The 19,659-nt window shown below is 38.4% G+C and overlaps 1 protein-coding gene across 2 annotated transcripts in view; it reads left to right on the forward strand.

Moving 5' to 3' along the window:
* The window catches only part of MRPS9 (mitochondrial ribosomal protein S9), a 63,517-nt gene that overhangs the window by 29,554 nt on the left and 14,304 nt on the right, over nucleotides 1-19,659 (forward strand). Inside the window, exon 5 of one of the 2 annotated variants that reach the window (XM_066377515.1) lies at nucleotides 12,912-12,991. The exons of the other annotated variant lie outside the window; for it this stretch is intronic. Coding sequence (XP_066233612.1) covers nucleotides 12,912-12,991 — 80 coding nt within the window. The remainder of the gene's footprint in view (nucleotides 1-12,911; nucleotides 12,992-19,659) is intronic. 2 annotated transcript variants of the gene reach the window in all.

Genomic DNA, 19,659 nt, shown 5'->3' on the forward strand with positions numbered 1-19,659 from the left:
CAGGGCTGGACAAAAGTAGGGTTATAGTTGTGAGTATGCAAATGAACTTTATTCTTGTATTTTTATAAATTATTGTATTATTTTCCATATGAACAACTGAGTCTCAACCGCTTATTGAATATATCATTTACAAATATATTCTCCCATTCAGTAGGTTTTCTTTTGGTGGTTTGTTGTTTTTGACAGAGAAAGACAAACAGAGGGACAGATAGGGACAGACAGACAGGAAAGGAGAGAGATAAGAAGCATCAACTCATAGTTGCAGCTCCTTAGTTGTTTATTGATTGCTTTCTCATGTGCCTTGACAGGAGTGGGGGGGGGGGCTCCAGCATAGTGAGGGACCCCTTGCTTATGCCAGCAATCTTGGGCTCGGGCTCAAGCCAGCGACCATGGGGTTATGTCTATGATCCTACACTCAAACCATCAATCTCGTGCTCAAGCTGGTGAGCCTAAGCTCATGCTGGCAACCTCGTTTTTCAAACCTGGGTCTTTTGAGTTCCAGTCCAACACTCTATCCACTGTGCCACCACCTGGTCGGGCTTCTTTTGGTTTTGTTGATAGTATCCCTCACTATATAGATGCTTTTTAGTTTGTTGAAGTCTCATGTGTTTATTTTTGCTTTTATTTTCATTGCCTGAGGAGACATACCCAAAGAGATATTATTAAGACTGATGTTAAATAATTTTTTACCTATGTTTTTTTCTGGGAGTTGTGTGGTTTCGGGTCTTACATTTAAGACTTTAATTTATTTTGAATCTATTTTTATATATAGTTTAAGAGATTGGTCCTATTTTATTTTTTTACATATGTTCAGTAGTCCCAGTTTCTCTTGTTTAAGAGACCGTCATTTCTCCATTGTGTATTTTTCCCTCTTTGTCTTAGATCGGTTGATTACATTGGCAAGGGTTTATTTCAACTTTGTTCTTCCTTGTCAAGATTGTTTGGGCTATTTGTGTTTTTTTGTAAATCGTATAAATTTTAGGATTATTGTTCTAGTTTTGAAAGGAATGCCATTGGTATTTTGATAGGGATTGCATTGAATCTGTAGATTACTTTATGCAGTATGGTTGTTTTAATGAAAATAATACTTTCTATCTAAGAGCATGGTATATCCTTCCATTTATTTGTGCCCTCTTCAATTTCTCTCTTCAGTGTCTTACAGTTTTCAGAGTACAGGTCTTTCATCTCCTTGGTTAAATTTATTCCTAGGTATTTTATTCTTTTTGATATACTTATAAATGGGATTGTTTTCTTAATTTCTTCTTATGATTGTTTATTATTAGTGTGTAGAAACATGATGGATTTCTATGTATTAATTATGTATCCTGCCACTTTATTGAATTTATTTATTTTAACAGTTCTTTGGTGGAATCTTTAAAATTCTCTATATAGTATGTAATCTGCAAATAGTGATACTTCTTCTTTCCAGTTTGGATGTCTTTTACTTTTTTTTCTTGTCTGTTAGCTTTGGCAAGTAGTCCCCTATTATGTTGGATAATAGTAGTGAGAATGGGTATCCTTGTCTTGTTTCAGATCTTAGAAAAAAAGCATTCATCTTTTCAGCATTGAGGATGATGTTAGCTGTGGGCTTTATCATTTTGAAATAAGTTTCTTTTATATTCACTTTGTTGAGTTTTTATCATAAATGAATGTTGAAGTTTGTCAAATTCTTTTCTGCATCTGTTGAGATGATCATAGGTTTTTACCCTTGGATTTGTTGATGTTATGAATCACATAAATTGTTTTGTATATTTTGAACCATTTTTGCCTCCATGATAAAAATCCCATGGAGTATGATCTTTTAATATTAGTGAATTTGGTTTAGTAGTATTTTGTTGAGAATTTTTACATCTGTGTTTATCAGAGAAATTGGCCTATAATTCTTTTTTTTTTTTTTTTGTAGTTTCTTTGTCTGGTTTGGGTATCTGGGTAATGTCAACCTCATAGTATGAGTTTGGAAAAGTTCCTTCCTCTTCAATTTTTTGAAATAGTTTGAGAAAGATAGGTATTTATCATTTTTTTGAATGGTAGAATTCACCTGTGAAAGCATTTCGTCCTGGACTTTTCTAATTGTTAGGAGTTTTTTGATGACCTTTGCTTCAATTTAGTTTTGATTTCTGCTTTAACTTAGTTGCTAGTCATATGTCTGTTCATAATATCATTTTCTTGCTGACTTAGTCTTGAAAGATTGTATGTTTCTAGAAATTTTCCATTTCTTCTAGATTGTCCAATTTGTTGGCATATAATGATTCTTAGTATTCGTTAATGATCTTTTGTATTTCTGTGGAGTCAACTATAATCTCTTTTATTTCTGATTTTATTTATTTGGGCTCTCTCTTTTGCTTGACGAGTATTGCTAGAGGTTTGTCTATTCTTGCAGAGAATCAGCTTTTTGTTTCATTGATCTTTTTAATTGTTTCCCCTTCAATCTTTATTATTACCTTCTTTCTACTTACCTTGGGATTCAGTGTCTGGTGAGTGCCTGCTTCTTGGTTCATAGACAGCTAAGTCTTCTCCTGTGTCCTCATGTGGTAGAAGGACCAGGAATCTCTTTGGATTCCTTTTATGAGAGCACTAATCCTAGTCAAGAGGGCAAAACCTTAATTAGCTCCCAAAGATCTCACATGCAAATACCAGCACCCTGGGGATTAGGCTTCAATATATGAGTTCTGGGAAAGACACAGATACTCAGTTTATAGCAAATATATAGGATAAACATAGGTTAAAAATACTTGTGCTTTTAAAAACATGTAAAAAAATCTCATATTTCAGTAGGTATAGATATGTAAGTGTACTACAGTAGTCCAGAACAATGGACTCTGCCTTGCCTCTGGTGAGAAAATTCTAATACTTAACCTAGGGGTCCCCAAACTTTTTACACAGGGGGCCAGTTCACCGTCCCTCAGACCGTTGGAGGGCCGGACTACAAAAAAAACTATGAACAAATCCCTATGCACACTGCACATATCTTATTTTAAAGTAAAAAAACAAAACGGGAAGAAATATAATATTTAAAATAACAAACAAGTAAATTTAAATCAACAAACTGACCCGTATTTCAATGGGAACTATGCTCCTCCACTGACCACCTATGAAAGAGGTGCCCCTTCCAGAAGTGCGGCGGGGGCCAGATAAATGGCCTCAGGGGGCCGCATGTGGCCCGCGGGCCGTAGTTTGGGGACCCCTGACTTAACCTCTAGAAGAGGAGTGAGCAAAAGCAGTATTTGGAGGGAAATTTATAGTATTGAATGCATATATTACAAAGAGATGAGAGATCTAAAATTAATCGTTGAAGCTTCTAAGGAAACTAGAATAGAGCAAATTACATTCAAAGTAAGCAGAAGAAAAGAAGTAATAAAAATTAGAGCAGAAATCAATGAAATTTAAAGCAGGAAATCATTGGAGAAAATCAATAAAACCAAAAGCTGGTTCTTTGAAAATATCAGTAAAATCTAGAAGTCTCTAGCCAGGTTAACTAAAAAAGTTAAAAATAAAAAAATAAGGAGAGAGGATACACATTACTAACATCAGAAATGAAAGAGGCAACCCTGCTGTATATGCCATGGACAGTAAAGGGAGATCCAAGGCTACTGGGAACAGCGCTGTGCCCACAGATTTAATAGCCTAGATGAAATGGATCAGCTCCTTGAAAAACACCATACACAAATGTACCAAAACTTACATGAGAATAAGAGATAATTTGGATAGGCCTATACCCATTAAAGAAATTTAATCACTAATTAATAACTTAGAAGACGATGAGTTTGATCATGGCTTTTTAGATATAACATCAAAGGCATGATCCATAAAAAATAGAATTGATAAGATGATTTCCTTAAAATAAAAAAGTTCTGTTCTGCAAAAGACACTGTCAAGACTATGAAAAGATAAGCCACAGAGTGGTAAAAATAAAGTTCTTTGGAAAAGAACTTTCTGGTAAAAGACCATTATCCAAAATATACAACTCTTGAAACTCAACAGTAGAAAACAACACAATTTAGAAATGGGCCAAAGACCCTTTTAACAGACACCTGACTAGAGAGGCTGTATATACATATGAAAAGATGCTCCACATCAGGGAAATCCAAGTTAAAGCAATAGCGATATACCACTACACACCCCGTAGAGTGGCCAAACTTCAAACACGGACACCACCAATTATTGTAAGGTTTTGTAACAACAGGAATGAATACATTGTGAGTGGGAATGCACAATAGTGTAGCTACTTTGGGAGATAGTTTGGCAGTTTTACAGAACTGAACATTTTTACCATACAATCCAGCAGTGTGTTCTTTGCCCAGAGGAGTTGGAAATATTTCTTCACAGAAACCTGACACATGTTTATAGCAGCTTTATTCATATGTGTCAAAACCTGGAAGATGCCCTGTAACTGGTGAGTTGATAATTAAACTGATATATTCAAATACGTAATGGAATATTGTTCAGCCCTAATGAGCTATCAAGCCATGGAAAGACATAGAGCAGCGGTTCTCAACCTTTCTAATGCTGTGACCCCGCAGTATAGTTCCTCATGTTGCGGTGACCCCAAACCAAAAAATAATTTTGGTGGCTATTTCATAACTGTAATTTTGCTACAGTTATGATTCGGAATGTAAATACCTGATATGCATTATGTATTTTCCGATGACTTTAGGCGACCACGCCGGGGTCGCGACCCACAGGTTTAGAACCGCAGACATAGAGGAAACTTAAATGTGTATTGTTAAGTGAAAAAATACAACCTGAAAAGGTTGCATGTATGATTCCAACTATATGAATTTCTGAGAAAGACAGAACTCTGTAGACAATAAAAAGGTTACTGGTCACCAGGAGTTGGGTGGGGAGGGAGGAATGAATAGGTAGAACACAGAGGATTTTTAGGGCAGTGAAACTACTCTGTTTACTATAATGGTAGATATGTGTCCAAACCCATAGAATGGGCAACACCAAGAATGAACCGTAATGTAACCATGGACTTTGAGTGATAATGATTGGAAATCTGTGTATCTTCCTCTCAGTTTTGCTGTGAACCTGAGACTGCTCTAAAAAATAGTCTACTTAAACAATAATAAAAGAGTTTATTACTTATGTAATTAATGTTATAGAAAACATAGATAACTGAAGAAGAAGTTATCGAGAACAACAAAAGCTAAAATACAAATAAAATTTAAAAAATACATGAGATTTATATAGAAAATTATAAAACTTAATAGGTCAGTCACAAGTAAAAATATAAATAGCTGGAAAATGATTTCATGTTTGTGTAAGGAAAGATTGCAAGCTATTTTTATATAATTTTAATCAAAGCCCAGATAGGACTTTTAGGAGAAACTTGTAAAGTTTATTTGAAAAAAATAAATGTGTGACAATCAGCAAGAAGTTTTTTTAAAAAAAACAAAAACAATAAAGGAAGCTTAGATGACCAGGTATCAAAATCAACAAAAAGCTGATTTTAATTAAATGGTGGTAGTGTTGCAGAATAGATCAAGTTAGGGTATTCTGTGTCAACATCTGTTTAGGCCATATTTTGTAAGTTCTAAGACACAATTTTTCAAATTTTAACATCTTTGACAACAGGATTCATTATACAAGTAATGTAAACTATGAAGTATGCATCAGCTTTTTTTCTTTGTAAAAGATGCATAATGGGGTATCTTAAAATCTGTGACATATTAGGTTGAATGAAATCAAGTATATGTATGTACAAAGTATGCATTTACTTGCGTACATTTTGAAATCAAGTATACACATGCTCAGACACTCTCATACTCACATGAAATGAAACCCAATTCAAAAATCCCTCCAATCTCTATGTAAAGTCGTATCTGCAACCATGTTTGTCTTTCTTGCTCACTTTCTGACTGCATTAACAATACAGTGAAAATTGATTGCATAGTAAAGTTATGAATATTAGAAAATATGTAAGATTTTATAAAGTCTATGAAACTGATGTTGGAGAAGTATTTAATTCATCCACAAGCCATTGGCAAATAAACTTGTTTTATTTTTTCAAGCTAAACTACCCATCAGGATTTTTTTCACCATTTACTGTGAATGTGTGTGTGTGTGTGTGTGAGAGAGAGAGAGAGAGAGAGAGAGAGAGAAAGAGACAGAGAGAGGGACAGATAGGAACAGACAGGAAGGGAGAGAGATGAGGAACATCAATTCTTTGTTGCAGCTCCTTAGTTGTTCATTGATTGTTTTCTCATATGTGCCTTGACCAGGGGAGGGCTGAGGCGGGAGGACTACAGCAAAGCAAATGATCCCTTGCTCACGCCAGCAACCATGGGGTCATATCTATGACCCCACACTCAAGCCAGTGACCGTAGGGTTTTGAACCTGGGTCCTCTGTGTCCCCGTCCTATGCTCAATCCAATGGGCCACCACCTGGTCAGGCTATGACATTTTTATTGTCTCTTTAAGTGTATTCACTTAAAGTGGCCCATATATGTAATGCCAGTTCTCAGAGAACGATTACTTGCATATTCTGTAGGTGGTATTTCAACAGAAAGAGTGTAGTATTTAAAAAACTAATGGATAGACCTGACCAGTGGTAGTGCAGTGGATAGAGCATCACCTGGGACGCTAAGGGCCCCAGTTCAAAACCCCGATGTCCCAGCTAGAGCTCGAGGTCCTTGACTTGAGTGTGGTGTCACCAGCCTGAGCATGGGATCATGTACATCAGTGGTAGTCAACCTGGTCCCTACCACCCACTAGTGGGCGTTCCAGCTTTCATGGTGGGCGGTAGTGGAGCAACCAAAGTATAAATAAAAAGATAGGTTTAACTATAGTAAGTTGTTTTATAAAGATTTATTCTGCCAAACAATGAAAATCTGACATAAAGTTCTTGGTAAGTAATTATTATATGCTTTAACTTGCTGTAACTGCTTTATAAATTTTATAAAGTAAAGTTACTTCCCTACTTTATAAATCACCATTACTGTGGAACCGGTGGGCGGTTAGAAAATTTTACTACTAACAGAGAGACAAAAGTGGGCAATAGGTATAAAAAGGTTGACTACCCTGATCTACATGATGCCAAGGTCACTGGCTTGAGGCCCCTGCCCCAATCAAGGCACTTATGAGAAGCAATAAATGAACAACTAAAGTGCTGCAACTACTAGTTGAGGCTTCTCATCTCTGACTTCCTCTTTCTTTCTGTCTCTGTAAAACAAAACAAAACAAAAATCAGTGGGTAATGACTCACTTTGCTGGGCAAAATACTGGGAAAACTCTCCCAGTTTTATACCTATTCAGTGCAGTTCGATGTGGGCTCACGCACATATTTTTTAGGGCTCTTTAGGTAGCTATCCCGTATAGCCTCTACAGACTCGTCACTGACTGATGACCTACCAGAACAGGGTTTCTCCACCAAACTGCCGGTTTCCTTCAACTGCTTATCCCACTGAGTAATGTTATTCCTATGTGGTGGTGCTTCGTTATAAACGCACCAATATTCACGTTGCACTTTGGTCACGGATTCGAATTTAGTGAGCCACAGAACACTGAACTTTCCTCTGTACCATCAACATCTTGACTGGCATGGCCATGGGTTGCTCCGCTGTATACACGGTGTTACATCATCATCTGCACATGCACACATGCTGCCACATCATCCTACAGAAACTGGGAGGGTTTTCCTTTTATTTGGTGCAGATTTTACATTTCTATCGTCTTTTGTTGCTTTCCTGTGACTGGTCAAAAGTGCACCATGACTTGACGGACACACTGTAATATCAGCTAACAATAATGCAGACCCAACTGAACAGCAGTCATTGTTTCTGTAGTTTAAGATACCTCAAATGCTGTAATTTTAACTGTACTTCATTATCTCATTCAGTGGAGAATGACTTTGAAATAATTTTCTTTTCTAAAAATATTTTAGGGCCTCAAATTTAAGTAAAGTGGAGTGGATCTAAAACAATCACATTTTCAGAACAAAGACTTGAATCACTTTACAATGTTTATAATTCTGGATCTTTGGGAGGTACTTAGCATCTTAAGTAACTTTGATGCTTTTAGTTGTTACTGAATTATATTGTTATAACCCACATGAATTGTTCTAGCCCATATGAATATTTATATCCTTATATGAATTATATTATAATTAAAAAAGAGTTCATTTCTTTTTATTGAGTAATGATTTACATACATAAAATTCAGTTCTTCAGTGTATGGCTTTATGAATTTTTCCTCTGCATTCCCCCATGTAACCAACACCAGAACAGGGCACAGAATATTTTCACTGTCCCAGAGAGTTCCCTCTGCCACTTCCCAGACACACCACTACCCTGGCTGATGTCAACACAGAAACATAATTTCTTTTAAAATAGTTTTTAAATAATTTCTATTAAATTTGCCCCCCTTTAATCCAGTTAGCCTATTCCTTTAGCAAATATGAGAAACCAGGCCATAAGCCCAGCACTACTGTGTGGACAGGAGCCTTCCCCTGAAGAGGCAAATGAGGCAGGTAATTAAAGAAATGGGTATTATTGCACGTACAAACAGAGGGTGGAGGAGCTCAAGGCAGCCGCCATCCCAATCTTGGGGGTGTTTTGTGTTTTGAAGGGTAAAAGGAAGGTTTCTTGGAGGATGTCAATTTTTAAGTTGAGAACTAGAAATTAAGTAGAAAGTAGTCAGCTGAAACAAGTGGACGGAGGGAAGGGAGAGGATTCCAGCTGGAAGGAATGTCATGAGTTATGGCTCATGTCAACGTAAGAAACGTTTAAACCTGTAGAGAATTTTTATGAGGTTATTTGAGTCAGACTTACGACAATAGCTGGAAAAGCAAAACCTCAGAGGATTGAGGAAATACTCCAGAGGATGGCAGCTTTGCACCTTATTTTATACATTACAAGCAGTGGAGGAGTCGGGTTATATAAAATCCACTGGTGATAAATTAGGCAGGAGAAAGCAAAGAAGGGAATTCTCTGGGATTGGATAAAAGGTAGAAAGAACAGACACATACTACTTTTACATTTGTGAGTATAGGATAGTTAACAGTTAACAATGAACACATTAATAATAACAAGGAGGGGTTTTGTGGTCTCTGCTCTGGTGCTGTGAGAGATCCTGAAAAAAATTTATCCTGACATTCAAAAGGTCTGAACTAGATACACATAGACAATAGGCAGGCTCAGTAAGATAAAGATTGTCTGTTATAGGGAAGAAGACACACCCTAACATGTCTACTGGTCATGACTCTCTTTTAGTTAGAAAGTAACCATGTAAGACCAACCTGCATGGTTACTCTCAGCCTCTTAGTTTGTAAGGCCACCACACAGGCCTTCCCTGAGCCTGTCAGGTTTAGTACAGTGGTACCTTGAGATATGAGTTTAATTCGTTTTGTAACCGAGCTTATAAGTCAGTCAACTCGTATATCAAACAAATTTATCCCATTTAAAATAACTGAAATAGATTTAATCCGTTCCAGCCCTCTGAAACATCTCCAGACCATCCTTAATTATGAAAAAGACATGCTTTTAATTAAGAAACACACATGTATACTTTACCAGTGCATAACAAAATATATGAAATAAAAGAAAAAAGTGTTATTTAGTACTGTATTCTTAACTTGGAGACAGACGAGTGCAGCTAACGGAGGTGAATGGCGCAGGAGGAGGGAGGGAGAAAGGGATGCAGGCACTGTAGACACGTAAACTAAAACTGTACTTTCTTAACACTAAATGTAAACTAAAACTGCATTTTCTTTAAACAAAACTAAAAATGCACTTTCTTTACTTAAAATGAAACCACAAAAACTTAATTGTAAAAAAATGCACTTTCTTAACTTTAAACTTAACCTAAGCTTAACATTACGTATCTTTCATTTAATCATCACCTGTTTTTGCCTTTTTGGCTGCACTTTCGGCACTTTCACTTGCAGGACTTTTGAGTAAAAATCTATCCAAAGAGGGTTTGCTTTTGCCTGCCTTTTAAAATGTTACAGAAATGTGACAAACAAGTATCATTAAAAAGTGCTGCCCTGGCCGGTTGGCTCAGCGGTAGAGCGTCGGCCTAGCGTGCGGAGGACCCGGGTTCGATTCCCGGCCAGGGCACATAGGAGAAGCGCCCATTTGCTTCTCCACCCCTCCGCCGCGCTTTCCTCTCTGTCTCTCTCTTCCCCTCCCGCAGCCAAGGCTCCATTGGAGCAAAGATGGCCCGGGTGCTGGGGATGGCTCTGTGGCCTCTGCCTCAGGCGCTAGAGTGGCTCTGGTCGCAATATGGCGACGCCCAGGATGGGCAGAGCATCGCCCCCTGGTGGGCAGAGCATCGCCCCTGGTGGGCGTGCCGGGTGGATCCCGGTCGGGCGCATGTGGGAGTCTGTCTGACTGTCTCTCCCTGTTTCCAGCTTCAGAAAAATGAAAAAAAAAAAAAAAAAAAAAAGTGCTGAAGCATGACCAGTTGAAACTTTTTCTGGGTGTTTCATTTCAGTGAAACTTGAAAGCTTCTCTCACATTGCCAGCATGTCTTTAATTTCACTTGTAGAAATCACTTCCTCCGACTACGTCCTCCTCACTACTAATCTCTTGCAGAAGCTCCTTACGTTGCATTATCTGTAGCTCCTCCAACTCCTCAGTTGAGAGTTCCTCCTCCTGTTCCTTGATGAGCTCATTTACATCACCCTCATCTACCTCCAGACCCATCGACTTTCCGAGGGACACAATCTCCTCCAACACTTCTACCTCAGTCTTGGTCTCTGGTTCGAATCTTTCAAAGTCCCTGTCTGCAAGAACATCAGGCCATAACTTTTTCCATGCCGAGTTCAAGGTTCTTGTAACCTCTTGCCATGCCAAGTCACTAATGTGTAAACATATCATGATGTTGTAGTGATCTTTCCAAAACTCTCGAAGGGTTATAATTGTATTCTCAGTCACCTCAAAGCAGCAGCGGAACAAGTTCTTTGTATAAAGCTTTTTAAAATTGGAAATGACCTGCTGATCCATAGTTTGCAAGATTGAAGTCGTATTGGTTGGGAGATAGACGACTTTCATGAATTTGAACTCATCGAGAATGTCATCTTCAAGACCAGGTGGGTGGGCTGGAGCATTATCAAGGATTAGTAACGCTTTTATCAGGAGTTTCTTGGAGATATTTCTTCACTGCAAGACCAAAGGCGAGATTTACCCATTCAATAAAAAACTGCCACGTAACCCATGCCCTAGCATTGGCGCACCACATAACCTGCAGTTTTTCTTGAAGAATCTTGTGAGTCTAAAAGGCTCGAGGATTTTTGGAATGATACACTAGCAGTGACTTTACAGTCACCGCTAACATTTGCACACAGTGCAAGGATTCATGGGTTTATGGCCTGGCAGCTTCTCCCCTGCGGTGATGAAAGTCCTCCGGGGCATTTTTTTTTCCTGAAACAATCCTGTTCTGTCACAGTTGAACACTTGTTGGGGGATGTAACCTTCCTTTGTGATAAGCGCAGCAAAACATGTGATGTACTCCTCAGCTGCCTTTAACGATGTCAGCACTCGCAGCTTCACCATGCCTCACCACTGAGTGGATGCCAGATCTCTTCTTGAAATTTTCAAACCAGCTGTGACTTGCCTTAAACATATCTTCTGCTGCCTCTTTTGAGGTTGATGGTTCTTTCTTCTTCAAGTCGCTATAAATAATACGTGCCTTTTCACATGGTGTCTCCTTTTTCATCCACACTCAGAAGAGCATGGATGGTTTGAGGAACAAAATTAAGCTGGAGATAATTGGAGTTCATGGCTGGTGGAGAAGAATGTGAAATATAGCTGGAGAGTTAGTAGGGTCTCCATCAGACTGAGTTTATGTCAAGAACTAGTGCTTGCTTTTAGGACTAAGAATGGCCAGGCTTCAGTGGTGGCTGTGGCAGGATGACATCTGATTTCTCAGCTGACTGTTGTGTGGTGGGGAGATTATATGAGGGACTAGACAGGAGGCTGCCATGGTGAGAGACAGGTGGCCTGGACTAGGCAGTGGCGATAGAAATGGTGGAAATGGAGGGAACTGAAAGATATCTGCAAAGTAAAAACACAACTTGGTATTTGACAGGTGAGGATTCAAGGATGACCCTTAAATTTATTAGATCTACAAAATGGGTGGGTGATGGTACATTGGAAATATGGGGGAAGAATCTAGTTTCTGTAATATACTTCTTTGATACATTTCTTTCTGAACACATTTAGTTTTAGTTGCCCGTTAGTTTGTGGAACATTTAGGTAGAAATATCCACTAGGAAGTTGTAGCAACTATTTATTGAGCACATTCTATGTGTCAGGCATGCTCTGGTCTTGCCCTTGAGGTGCAATTGTGAACAGACAATGAACTGTGCCCTCTCAAAGCTCACATTTTCTTTTTTTATTCAGTGAGAGGAGGGAAGGCAAAGAGACAAACTCCCACCTGTACGTTGACCAGGATCCACCCAGCAAGCCCACTAGGGGGTGATGCTCAGCCCATCTGGGGCATTGCTCCATTGCTCAGCAAAAGAGCTCTTCTTAGCACCTGAGGCAGAGACCATGGAGCCATCCACAGTGCCTGTTTCTAATTTTCTGAATGAATTACGTTATTGACTTTATCAGTTTTTGTCATCAAACGTATTTACAGCCAAACCTAAATTTCTTTATCCTAAAAGGTTGATATTGGGAATTTTTATGTGTGTTCATTTAAAATGGTTATAGAAATTCTCATGGTGAGATATTTAGGAATATTTGTTCAAATTCAAACATTGTTTTATGTCAGTGAGTATTGAATATTCTAAATATTTACATGTTAAACATCCTAAACTAAATATTAAAATTCTAAATATTAATGTTTTTTGTTATTTTAAAAGTTAACCAATTATAAATGAATCGCATAACTGCAATTTAATACATCTATTATATTTAGTCTTTCTCTGTATATATTTTTATCTTTGCTTTCTGGCTTTTTATTAGCTATCCAGTGGGGAGAAGATGGCCGTCCATTTCATTTTCTCTTTTATACTGGCAAACAGTCTTATTATTCATTAATGCATGTAAGTATATTACATTTATGATCAATAATTTGAACTGTAAGCTAAGTAACTGATATTCCAGAGATTTTGCCAAGCTTCACAATTTACATAGTATGTTTCATAATGGACAAAAGTAAGACTTGTAGAGGTAAAACAATAGTGAAAAGGCTTTATAGTTTATTAATTCATTTTTCTAAAGGTAAACATTATATAATTTTTAACAGAATGATTTGTCCTTAAAATGCTTTTAGTGACAAATTGAGATCATGTTAGGAGATGGATGCTTAATTCAGTCTCAGTGGTGACTGTGCAGTCCAATTGAAGGTTGAAGCAGGGAAGGGGCCGAGTGTGTACCAAGTCAGGGGCTGTATGTACCTTGGGAGAGAGGCAGATAATTAACTGTACTTTGTGTTATTCAGATACAGTTGTTTCTTTTCACAGGCTAATGTAGTGTGTGAGTCTGGACAGTCTAGGAAAATGAGCTAAGACAGTTTTTATTCCACACTGACTTCCATCTGCAGTGGAGTGTCCTGGGGAGTTGTTGTCTCAGAGCCCTAGTGTTTGACAGTGCGCAGATTTGGGAGTTCCCTTGAGTGACTGTGCAGGAAACCCTGGCTGCTAATGTCCAGTTGTAAGTAACAGAATCCGTTTTATTCTTCGAATTTGTCAGGTTTTAGTTTTATTCACTGTGATTTTTTAAAGTTACAGAAATATTCACTGTGGTTTCCCATCCACAGTCAGATTTCAGGTTGCTCAAATCCCATGCACACATTCCCTCTGGTTTTAGCACTGTCTGATGTTTTGGTCCTCCACAAACCCAAAAGGACAAGATCCCCACTTGTCAGGTACATTTATTTCTTGTGGGGGGAACCTTCCTTTCGTTGTTTCTTGACCTTGGGCAAATGAGCTTCTTGCCCTGGCAGAAATGAACTGAATGATGAATGTAGAGTGTGTCTTTGCTGAGTGATGGAGCTGTTGCTCAGGCTTTCCTCTGAGGTTGTCCGTACAGCCCGGGGCTGCCTAGGGACCCCTGCTGTTCATTTAAATAGCTATGTCAAATCTGCCTGCGAATGCGTCGGTTTGATCTGTGGTAATATTTGTGAAGGTTCCATATGGACTTAAGCCCCCCGCAGTGTGGAGAAATAATGTACAACGCTTCATGGTACAGACGCAGATTTTCTCTGAAAAGGGATGCAGAGCTGCGTTTTAGCTGTCGGAGGGGATGATGGAGCTGATGCGCTAGGCCTGTCAACTTGTTACACGGATGGGCTGCACGCAGCGAAGCTGTGGAAAATCTGTGCCTTTTAACTTTTCTACTTAATCACGGTTGTAGCATTGCCTTTAGACTGTATGCTACATTAATTCTCTTCCTGCCTTCTGCCTTTCATCCCAAGTTTCACAGAAAAGAGTAAAGCATGCAGGTCTTTTGGAGGAGCCCTATCAAACAGCTGTCATCTAACAAGCCATTTGCATTTGTTTTGGCTGAAACTGAGCAAGCCAAAGGCAAGATATTTTGTTGCATTCCAGCATAATGAAGAAATTACATTATAGGAGAGGCCTAATTTTATTTTTAGTTTGTTGATGTCTTTTAAAAGATATTGCTCAAGAAACTGGTCAGTTTTTCAGTGAGTAAAATATTAGTATACTCTGATGGAAAAGTCAAATTATATCTGATTAATAAGGTCTTTTTGAATAATATAGTATCTGTTACATATAGGAGAGTTCTTTGGGCTTTTATGTTTTAGTTAAATATAGTAATTTAGGTCAGGTGTTCTGGGCGTTTTGATTCCCCAGTCTGTATGGGGTTTAGCATTTGTTTTATTGTTCCTCAGAACAGTATGTGTAGGGTTACAGGTATCTAGGGTTAAATTGAGCATTTTAATTCAGATAATTAATAAAACCTTGTATTTTAAAAAAATGTGTTCTATGGAATTTTAAAGTAATTAAATGTATGGGGAAAAGGATGTTTTCCTAAATATATGCCAATCATTTTAGCATCATGTAAGACAATTGTTTTAATCACAACTGTAGTCACACCAGTCTCATTCCTTAGATCATGCAAACCAACATCATCCTAGATTCCTTTTGCATTTTGAAATACCATGTGACTCAGTGCTCACTGTTGGGCTTACGACAGTGGTTTTGGATTGAAGTCAACATTGCATATAAAGTAAAAAGATAAAGTTGAAACTGCTTCCTGTGTTTGCTCTCTCCTTTGCCTCCTCTCGGTGGTGGGGGCTGCTGTTCCATTCTGTGTGACAGTGAACCCACTGCTGCCCTCCCACTGCAGCAAGGGAATTGGTCCCCAGAGAGACTGTGGTGGATGTTAAATACTTGAAAATGAATGATTGTTGTTACCATTTCTTTTTGTTGATGTAATTTCTTCCCATGTGACTGGGTAAAAGACACTGATCCACATCAGTTTTCTCCATATCGTTGACCAGCAATAACTGAGGCATGGTAGTCATCGGCCAAGCTTTTTGACAAAAGAACAGCTCTAGAGCACAGTTGCAGTGATGCTGGGAGACGTTTCTGATGTCAGTTAACGTTTTTGTCTCCTTTGACAAGTCTTTTTAGTATTTGGTCACTGTTTGCATATTAAGCTTATATATGACATAATAACAACTAATAAAAGATAGTCCCAATGCAGCTCATAGTTAAGAATAATACAATATATAATGCTTTAGTGAGCACTTTCCAATTGGCCTGTAATTGGCCCATCTAATTTTTGTGGAGAGGCAGGGAGATCTCTGAGGGAAGATTAAGATGAGAAGGAAGAAGCAATTTATTGGTCCTGCCCAGAAATGAAGTAGTGTAGGAAAGAGTAAAGTGAAGACCCCCAGGATCTCAGACTTTGTAAACCTGTTACATTCTGAAGGTTCCTTAGCCACCTGAGTTAGAACTCCATTTTCCTGTGGACAGTGATGTACTTCTTCAAATTCCTGGGAAAGTCAGTAACAAACCACTTATACAATAGCAAATATGGTAGACTTATGTAATGAAATAAGTATAAAACAATACTAACAACTAATTTCTTAAGTATTAAAATATAGTTGAAGTGGAAAGACATGAAAGGCTTTGAAGAGTTTATCAAAAGATGTTTGATTACTGAGAAGTGAGCTCTATGTCTCTTTGTTTTACCCAAAATGGATGGCTTTCCATTTCTTTAATAGCCAGTTACCCAGTAGAACTTGTATACTTTTCAGGTCAGATTTAGAGTTTCAGGAGCAGAATGAAGAAGTAGAGAATGAATAAACAAAGTTTCCTCAAACAGCTGAGCAGAAATACATGGAAAGGGAATACTTTTTAAAAAGGAATGTGTGTGCTCTAAAGAAAACACTATGCCATTGAACACTGAGCTGTGCATGGCCTTGGTCTAGATCAGGGGTCTCAAACTCGCGGCCCGCCCACCAATTTTGTGCGGCCCACAGACTGGCACGCAGACTAATCCACGAAGTTTGATTAGTCTGCAGGCCGCACAAAATTGGTGGGCGGGCCGCGAGTTTGAGACCCCTGGTCTAGATGAAGGACTCGGAAGGAATAGGGCCAGGGGCATGCCCCTTGGGTGAACCAGCCTGTCAGGCACCTTATCTCCATGGCAGTGCAGCCTTGTCAGGCTGGCCAAGCTGGTTAAGGAGAAAGTGGGCTACGTTCATAAGTATTGGCAACCTGGGTAGTCATGGTTGAATTTGTACAGGACCTTTAATTTTTAGAAAAAAATATTCAGATTGGCTTATTTTATTAATATATACATTTCTGAAATTTTTTTAATTCACTCATGAAAAATAAGTTGAAAGTTATTGAAATTCATGGGAGGTGATTATTTTACTCTGAAATGGGAACCCTTTTGTAAACATGAAGTCTAGGCATATCTATAATGCAGCCTTTTTCTAAAGTGCTTTCTGAGGAACACAATGTAAAATATTCTTCAAGAAAGGGTCTTTGAAATTTATTTGGGAATGCTGCAACAGGCACTGAGGATGGCTCTGTGGAGGCTCTGCCTCAGGCACTAAAAATAGCTTGGTTGCAAACATGGTCCCAGATGGGCAGAGCATCAGCCCCAAATGGGGTTGCTGATGGAGCCTGGTTCAGGGCACATGCTGGAATCTGTCTATCTTCCATTCTCTCACTTAAATAATAATAATAATAAATAAAATAAAAATCTCTGAAGTCCCTCAGTAAAGAAACCCATTGCATTAACCCACTGCTGCTCAAACGTACTGGATCACGGAACCCTTTCTACCCAGACCCCTTTTAAAAAAATCTCACTAGCATATTAAAAACGCTATAAGTCATTAAGTACATTAAGTGTTCATTAAAATTTCATGTAAGCTCCCCTCCCCAATTTTTAAGTTGAAGTTGGCTCTACAAACTGCAGTGATAATAATAATTTAGCATCTTAGAGAAATCTCATATTTTAGGACGAGTTTTATAGTAAATAGTGGAGGATTTTCAAAGTATCTTTATAAGTTGAAGGAATTACTGGCCAGAGATGACATTTTTTACCAAAAAATGTATGAAGTCAGGGAATAAGTATACCATTATGTACTTAAACTACTTTGCTAAATTTAAAAAAATTAAAATTCTAATTCTGATAACTTATGTATAAATAGGATTGATCTGCCTTTTGAAAGAAGCTCCTGGCTTGTTTAGAAATTCTCGATTGTTTTAAATGATGTAAGTGACCTTCCATGACTGTGTTCATAGGCAGAAGAGCAGCCCCAGGGAGGCAGGTGGCTCATTAGGTGCGGATCCCAGACCTGGGAAAGCATAGGTCCTGGAGACTTGAGAGCCACAGAGTTCTGACTTCCTTTACATCGTCTTTGTAACCTTGTGGTGAATATTTAAAACTCTTGATGTAGTGCTTTTCTCTGTTAAAGTGGGATTAAAATAGTGACTCTTCTCACAGTGAGGTATTGTGAAATAACCACAACTATGTAAAGTGCTTATTTTTAGAAATCTACATACTAATGCTGACACATCTCATGCTGTTTTAAGTTTTTTCTTTTTTTTTTTTCTTTTTCTTTTTTTCTTTTTTTTTTTTTTGTATTTTTCTGAAGCTGGAAACGGGGAGAGACAGTCAGACAGACTCCCCCATGCGCCCGACCGGGATCCACCCGGAACACCCACCAGGGGCGATGCTCTGCCCACCAGGGGGCGATGCTCTGCCCCTCCGGGGCGTCGCTCTGCGCGACCAGAGCCACTCTAGCGCCTGGGGCAGAGGCCAAGGAGCCATCCCCAGCGCCCGGGCCATCTTTGCTCCAATGGAGCCTTGGCTGCAGGAGGGGAAGAGAGAGACAGAGAGGAAGGGGGGGAGGGTGGAGAAGCAAATGGGCGCGTCTCCTATTTGCCCTGGCTGGGAATCGAACCCGGGTCCCCCGCACGCTAGGCCGACGCTCTACCGCTGAGCCAACCGGCCAGGGCCAAGTTTTTTCTTGACAAGAGAAGTTAATTCAGGAATTAATTTAGCAATAGAATTTGTTCCAGAAGTATCTTTAATACGTTTTCTTCACATAAGAATAGTCACCATTGTATATCTTGCATGTAACAAGTAAGAAAAATTTTAAAACTGATTTATTGATTTTAGAGAGAGAGAGAGGGAGAAAGTTGGGGTTGTAGGAAGGAGCAGGAAGCATCAACTCATAGTTGCTTCTGGCATGTTCCTTGACTGGACAGGCTAGGGGTTTTGAACAGGCAGCCTCAGCGTTCCAGGTTGATACTTGATCCACTGCACCACCACAGGTCAGGCGATCAGATTACTTTTATATTGGTATAATTGTTATAATATGTAGTGGAGCATTTCTTTGAGTAGTAAAAACATATAGTATCTGAGTTACAAGCATTTGCATATATACTTGTAATACTTGTATATACTTACTCGTGGGTGTGCACTTTCCCAGAGTATTTTCTGTGTGTCCTATCTTGGAGACCATTTCTCTGATGCTTATTACTAGCATTATGTGGTGTGCAAACACACATAGCATGTTGTTTTTACAAGGGTCTGCAATAGGAGTATGTCACTTGAAACTTTAGGTAAGTAGCAGAAACCATGATACATGAATTATATTTACATGTGTTTCATTTGATTTTGTATATGCCAGTGGCCAAAAAATTGAGAAGAATGTTATTCAGGAAGTTGATTTTCTGTGATTCTTTTTTAAAAAGCAAATACATATTTTTAAGTGTATTTTCTGTTTTTGATCTAGTGTGTAAGATAATTATTAGTAGTATGTTATTGTATGTTTGTATATCAAAATACAATTGACTTTTCCTATACTACTCTCCCAAGAAATATTATTTGTGTGCCTTTCCTAAAATTGGAATTTCTACATGATTAATATAACCAAAACAGATTTTAGAAGAGTAAAGTCAGATTTTTAGATCAAAAATCATATTGCTCATGCTCTTGGAAGGATTTAGTTTCAGCATTTCTTCTCTGCAACCTGAGCATCTGGTATTTTCAAATTAGGTGCCTTCTAAATTTGGCTCATACATTATGGAAATCTGATGACACAAGGGTGGATAGGCTCACTTTGATTTTATGAAATATTAATCATGGCTGTGATTAATGATTCAGCATTTCACATCTGGGTTATTCCTGTCATCTTTGAAAATTACACTATTAAATATAGTATACAAACTTAATGTAGATGGGTCATACTAATTCTCCAGTGTCCCTTAAAAATTAA

This window comes from Saccopteryx leptura, chromosome 3, assembly GCF_036850995.1.
Source record: "Saccopteryx leptura isolate mSacLep1 chromosome 3, mSacLep1_pri_phased_curated, whole genome shotgun sequence".
Lineage (NCBI taxonomy): Eukaryota > Metazoa > Chordata > Mammalia > Chiroptera > Emballonuridae > Saccopteryx > Saccopteryx leptura.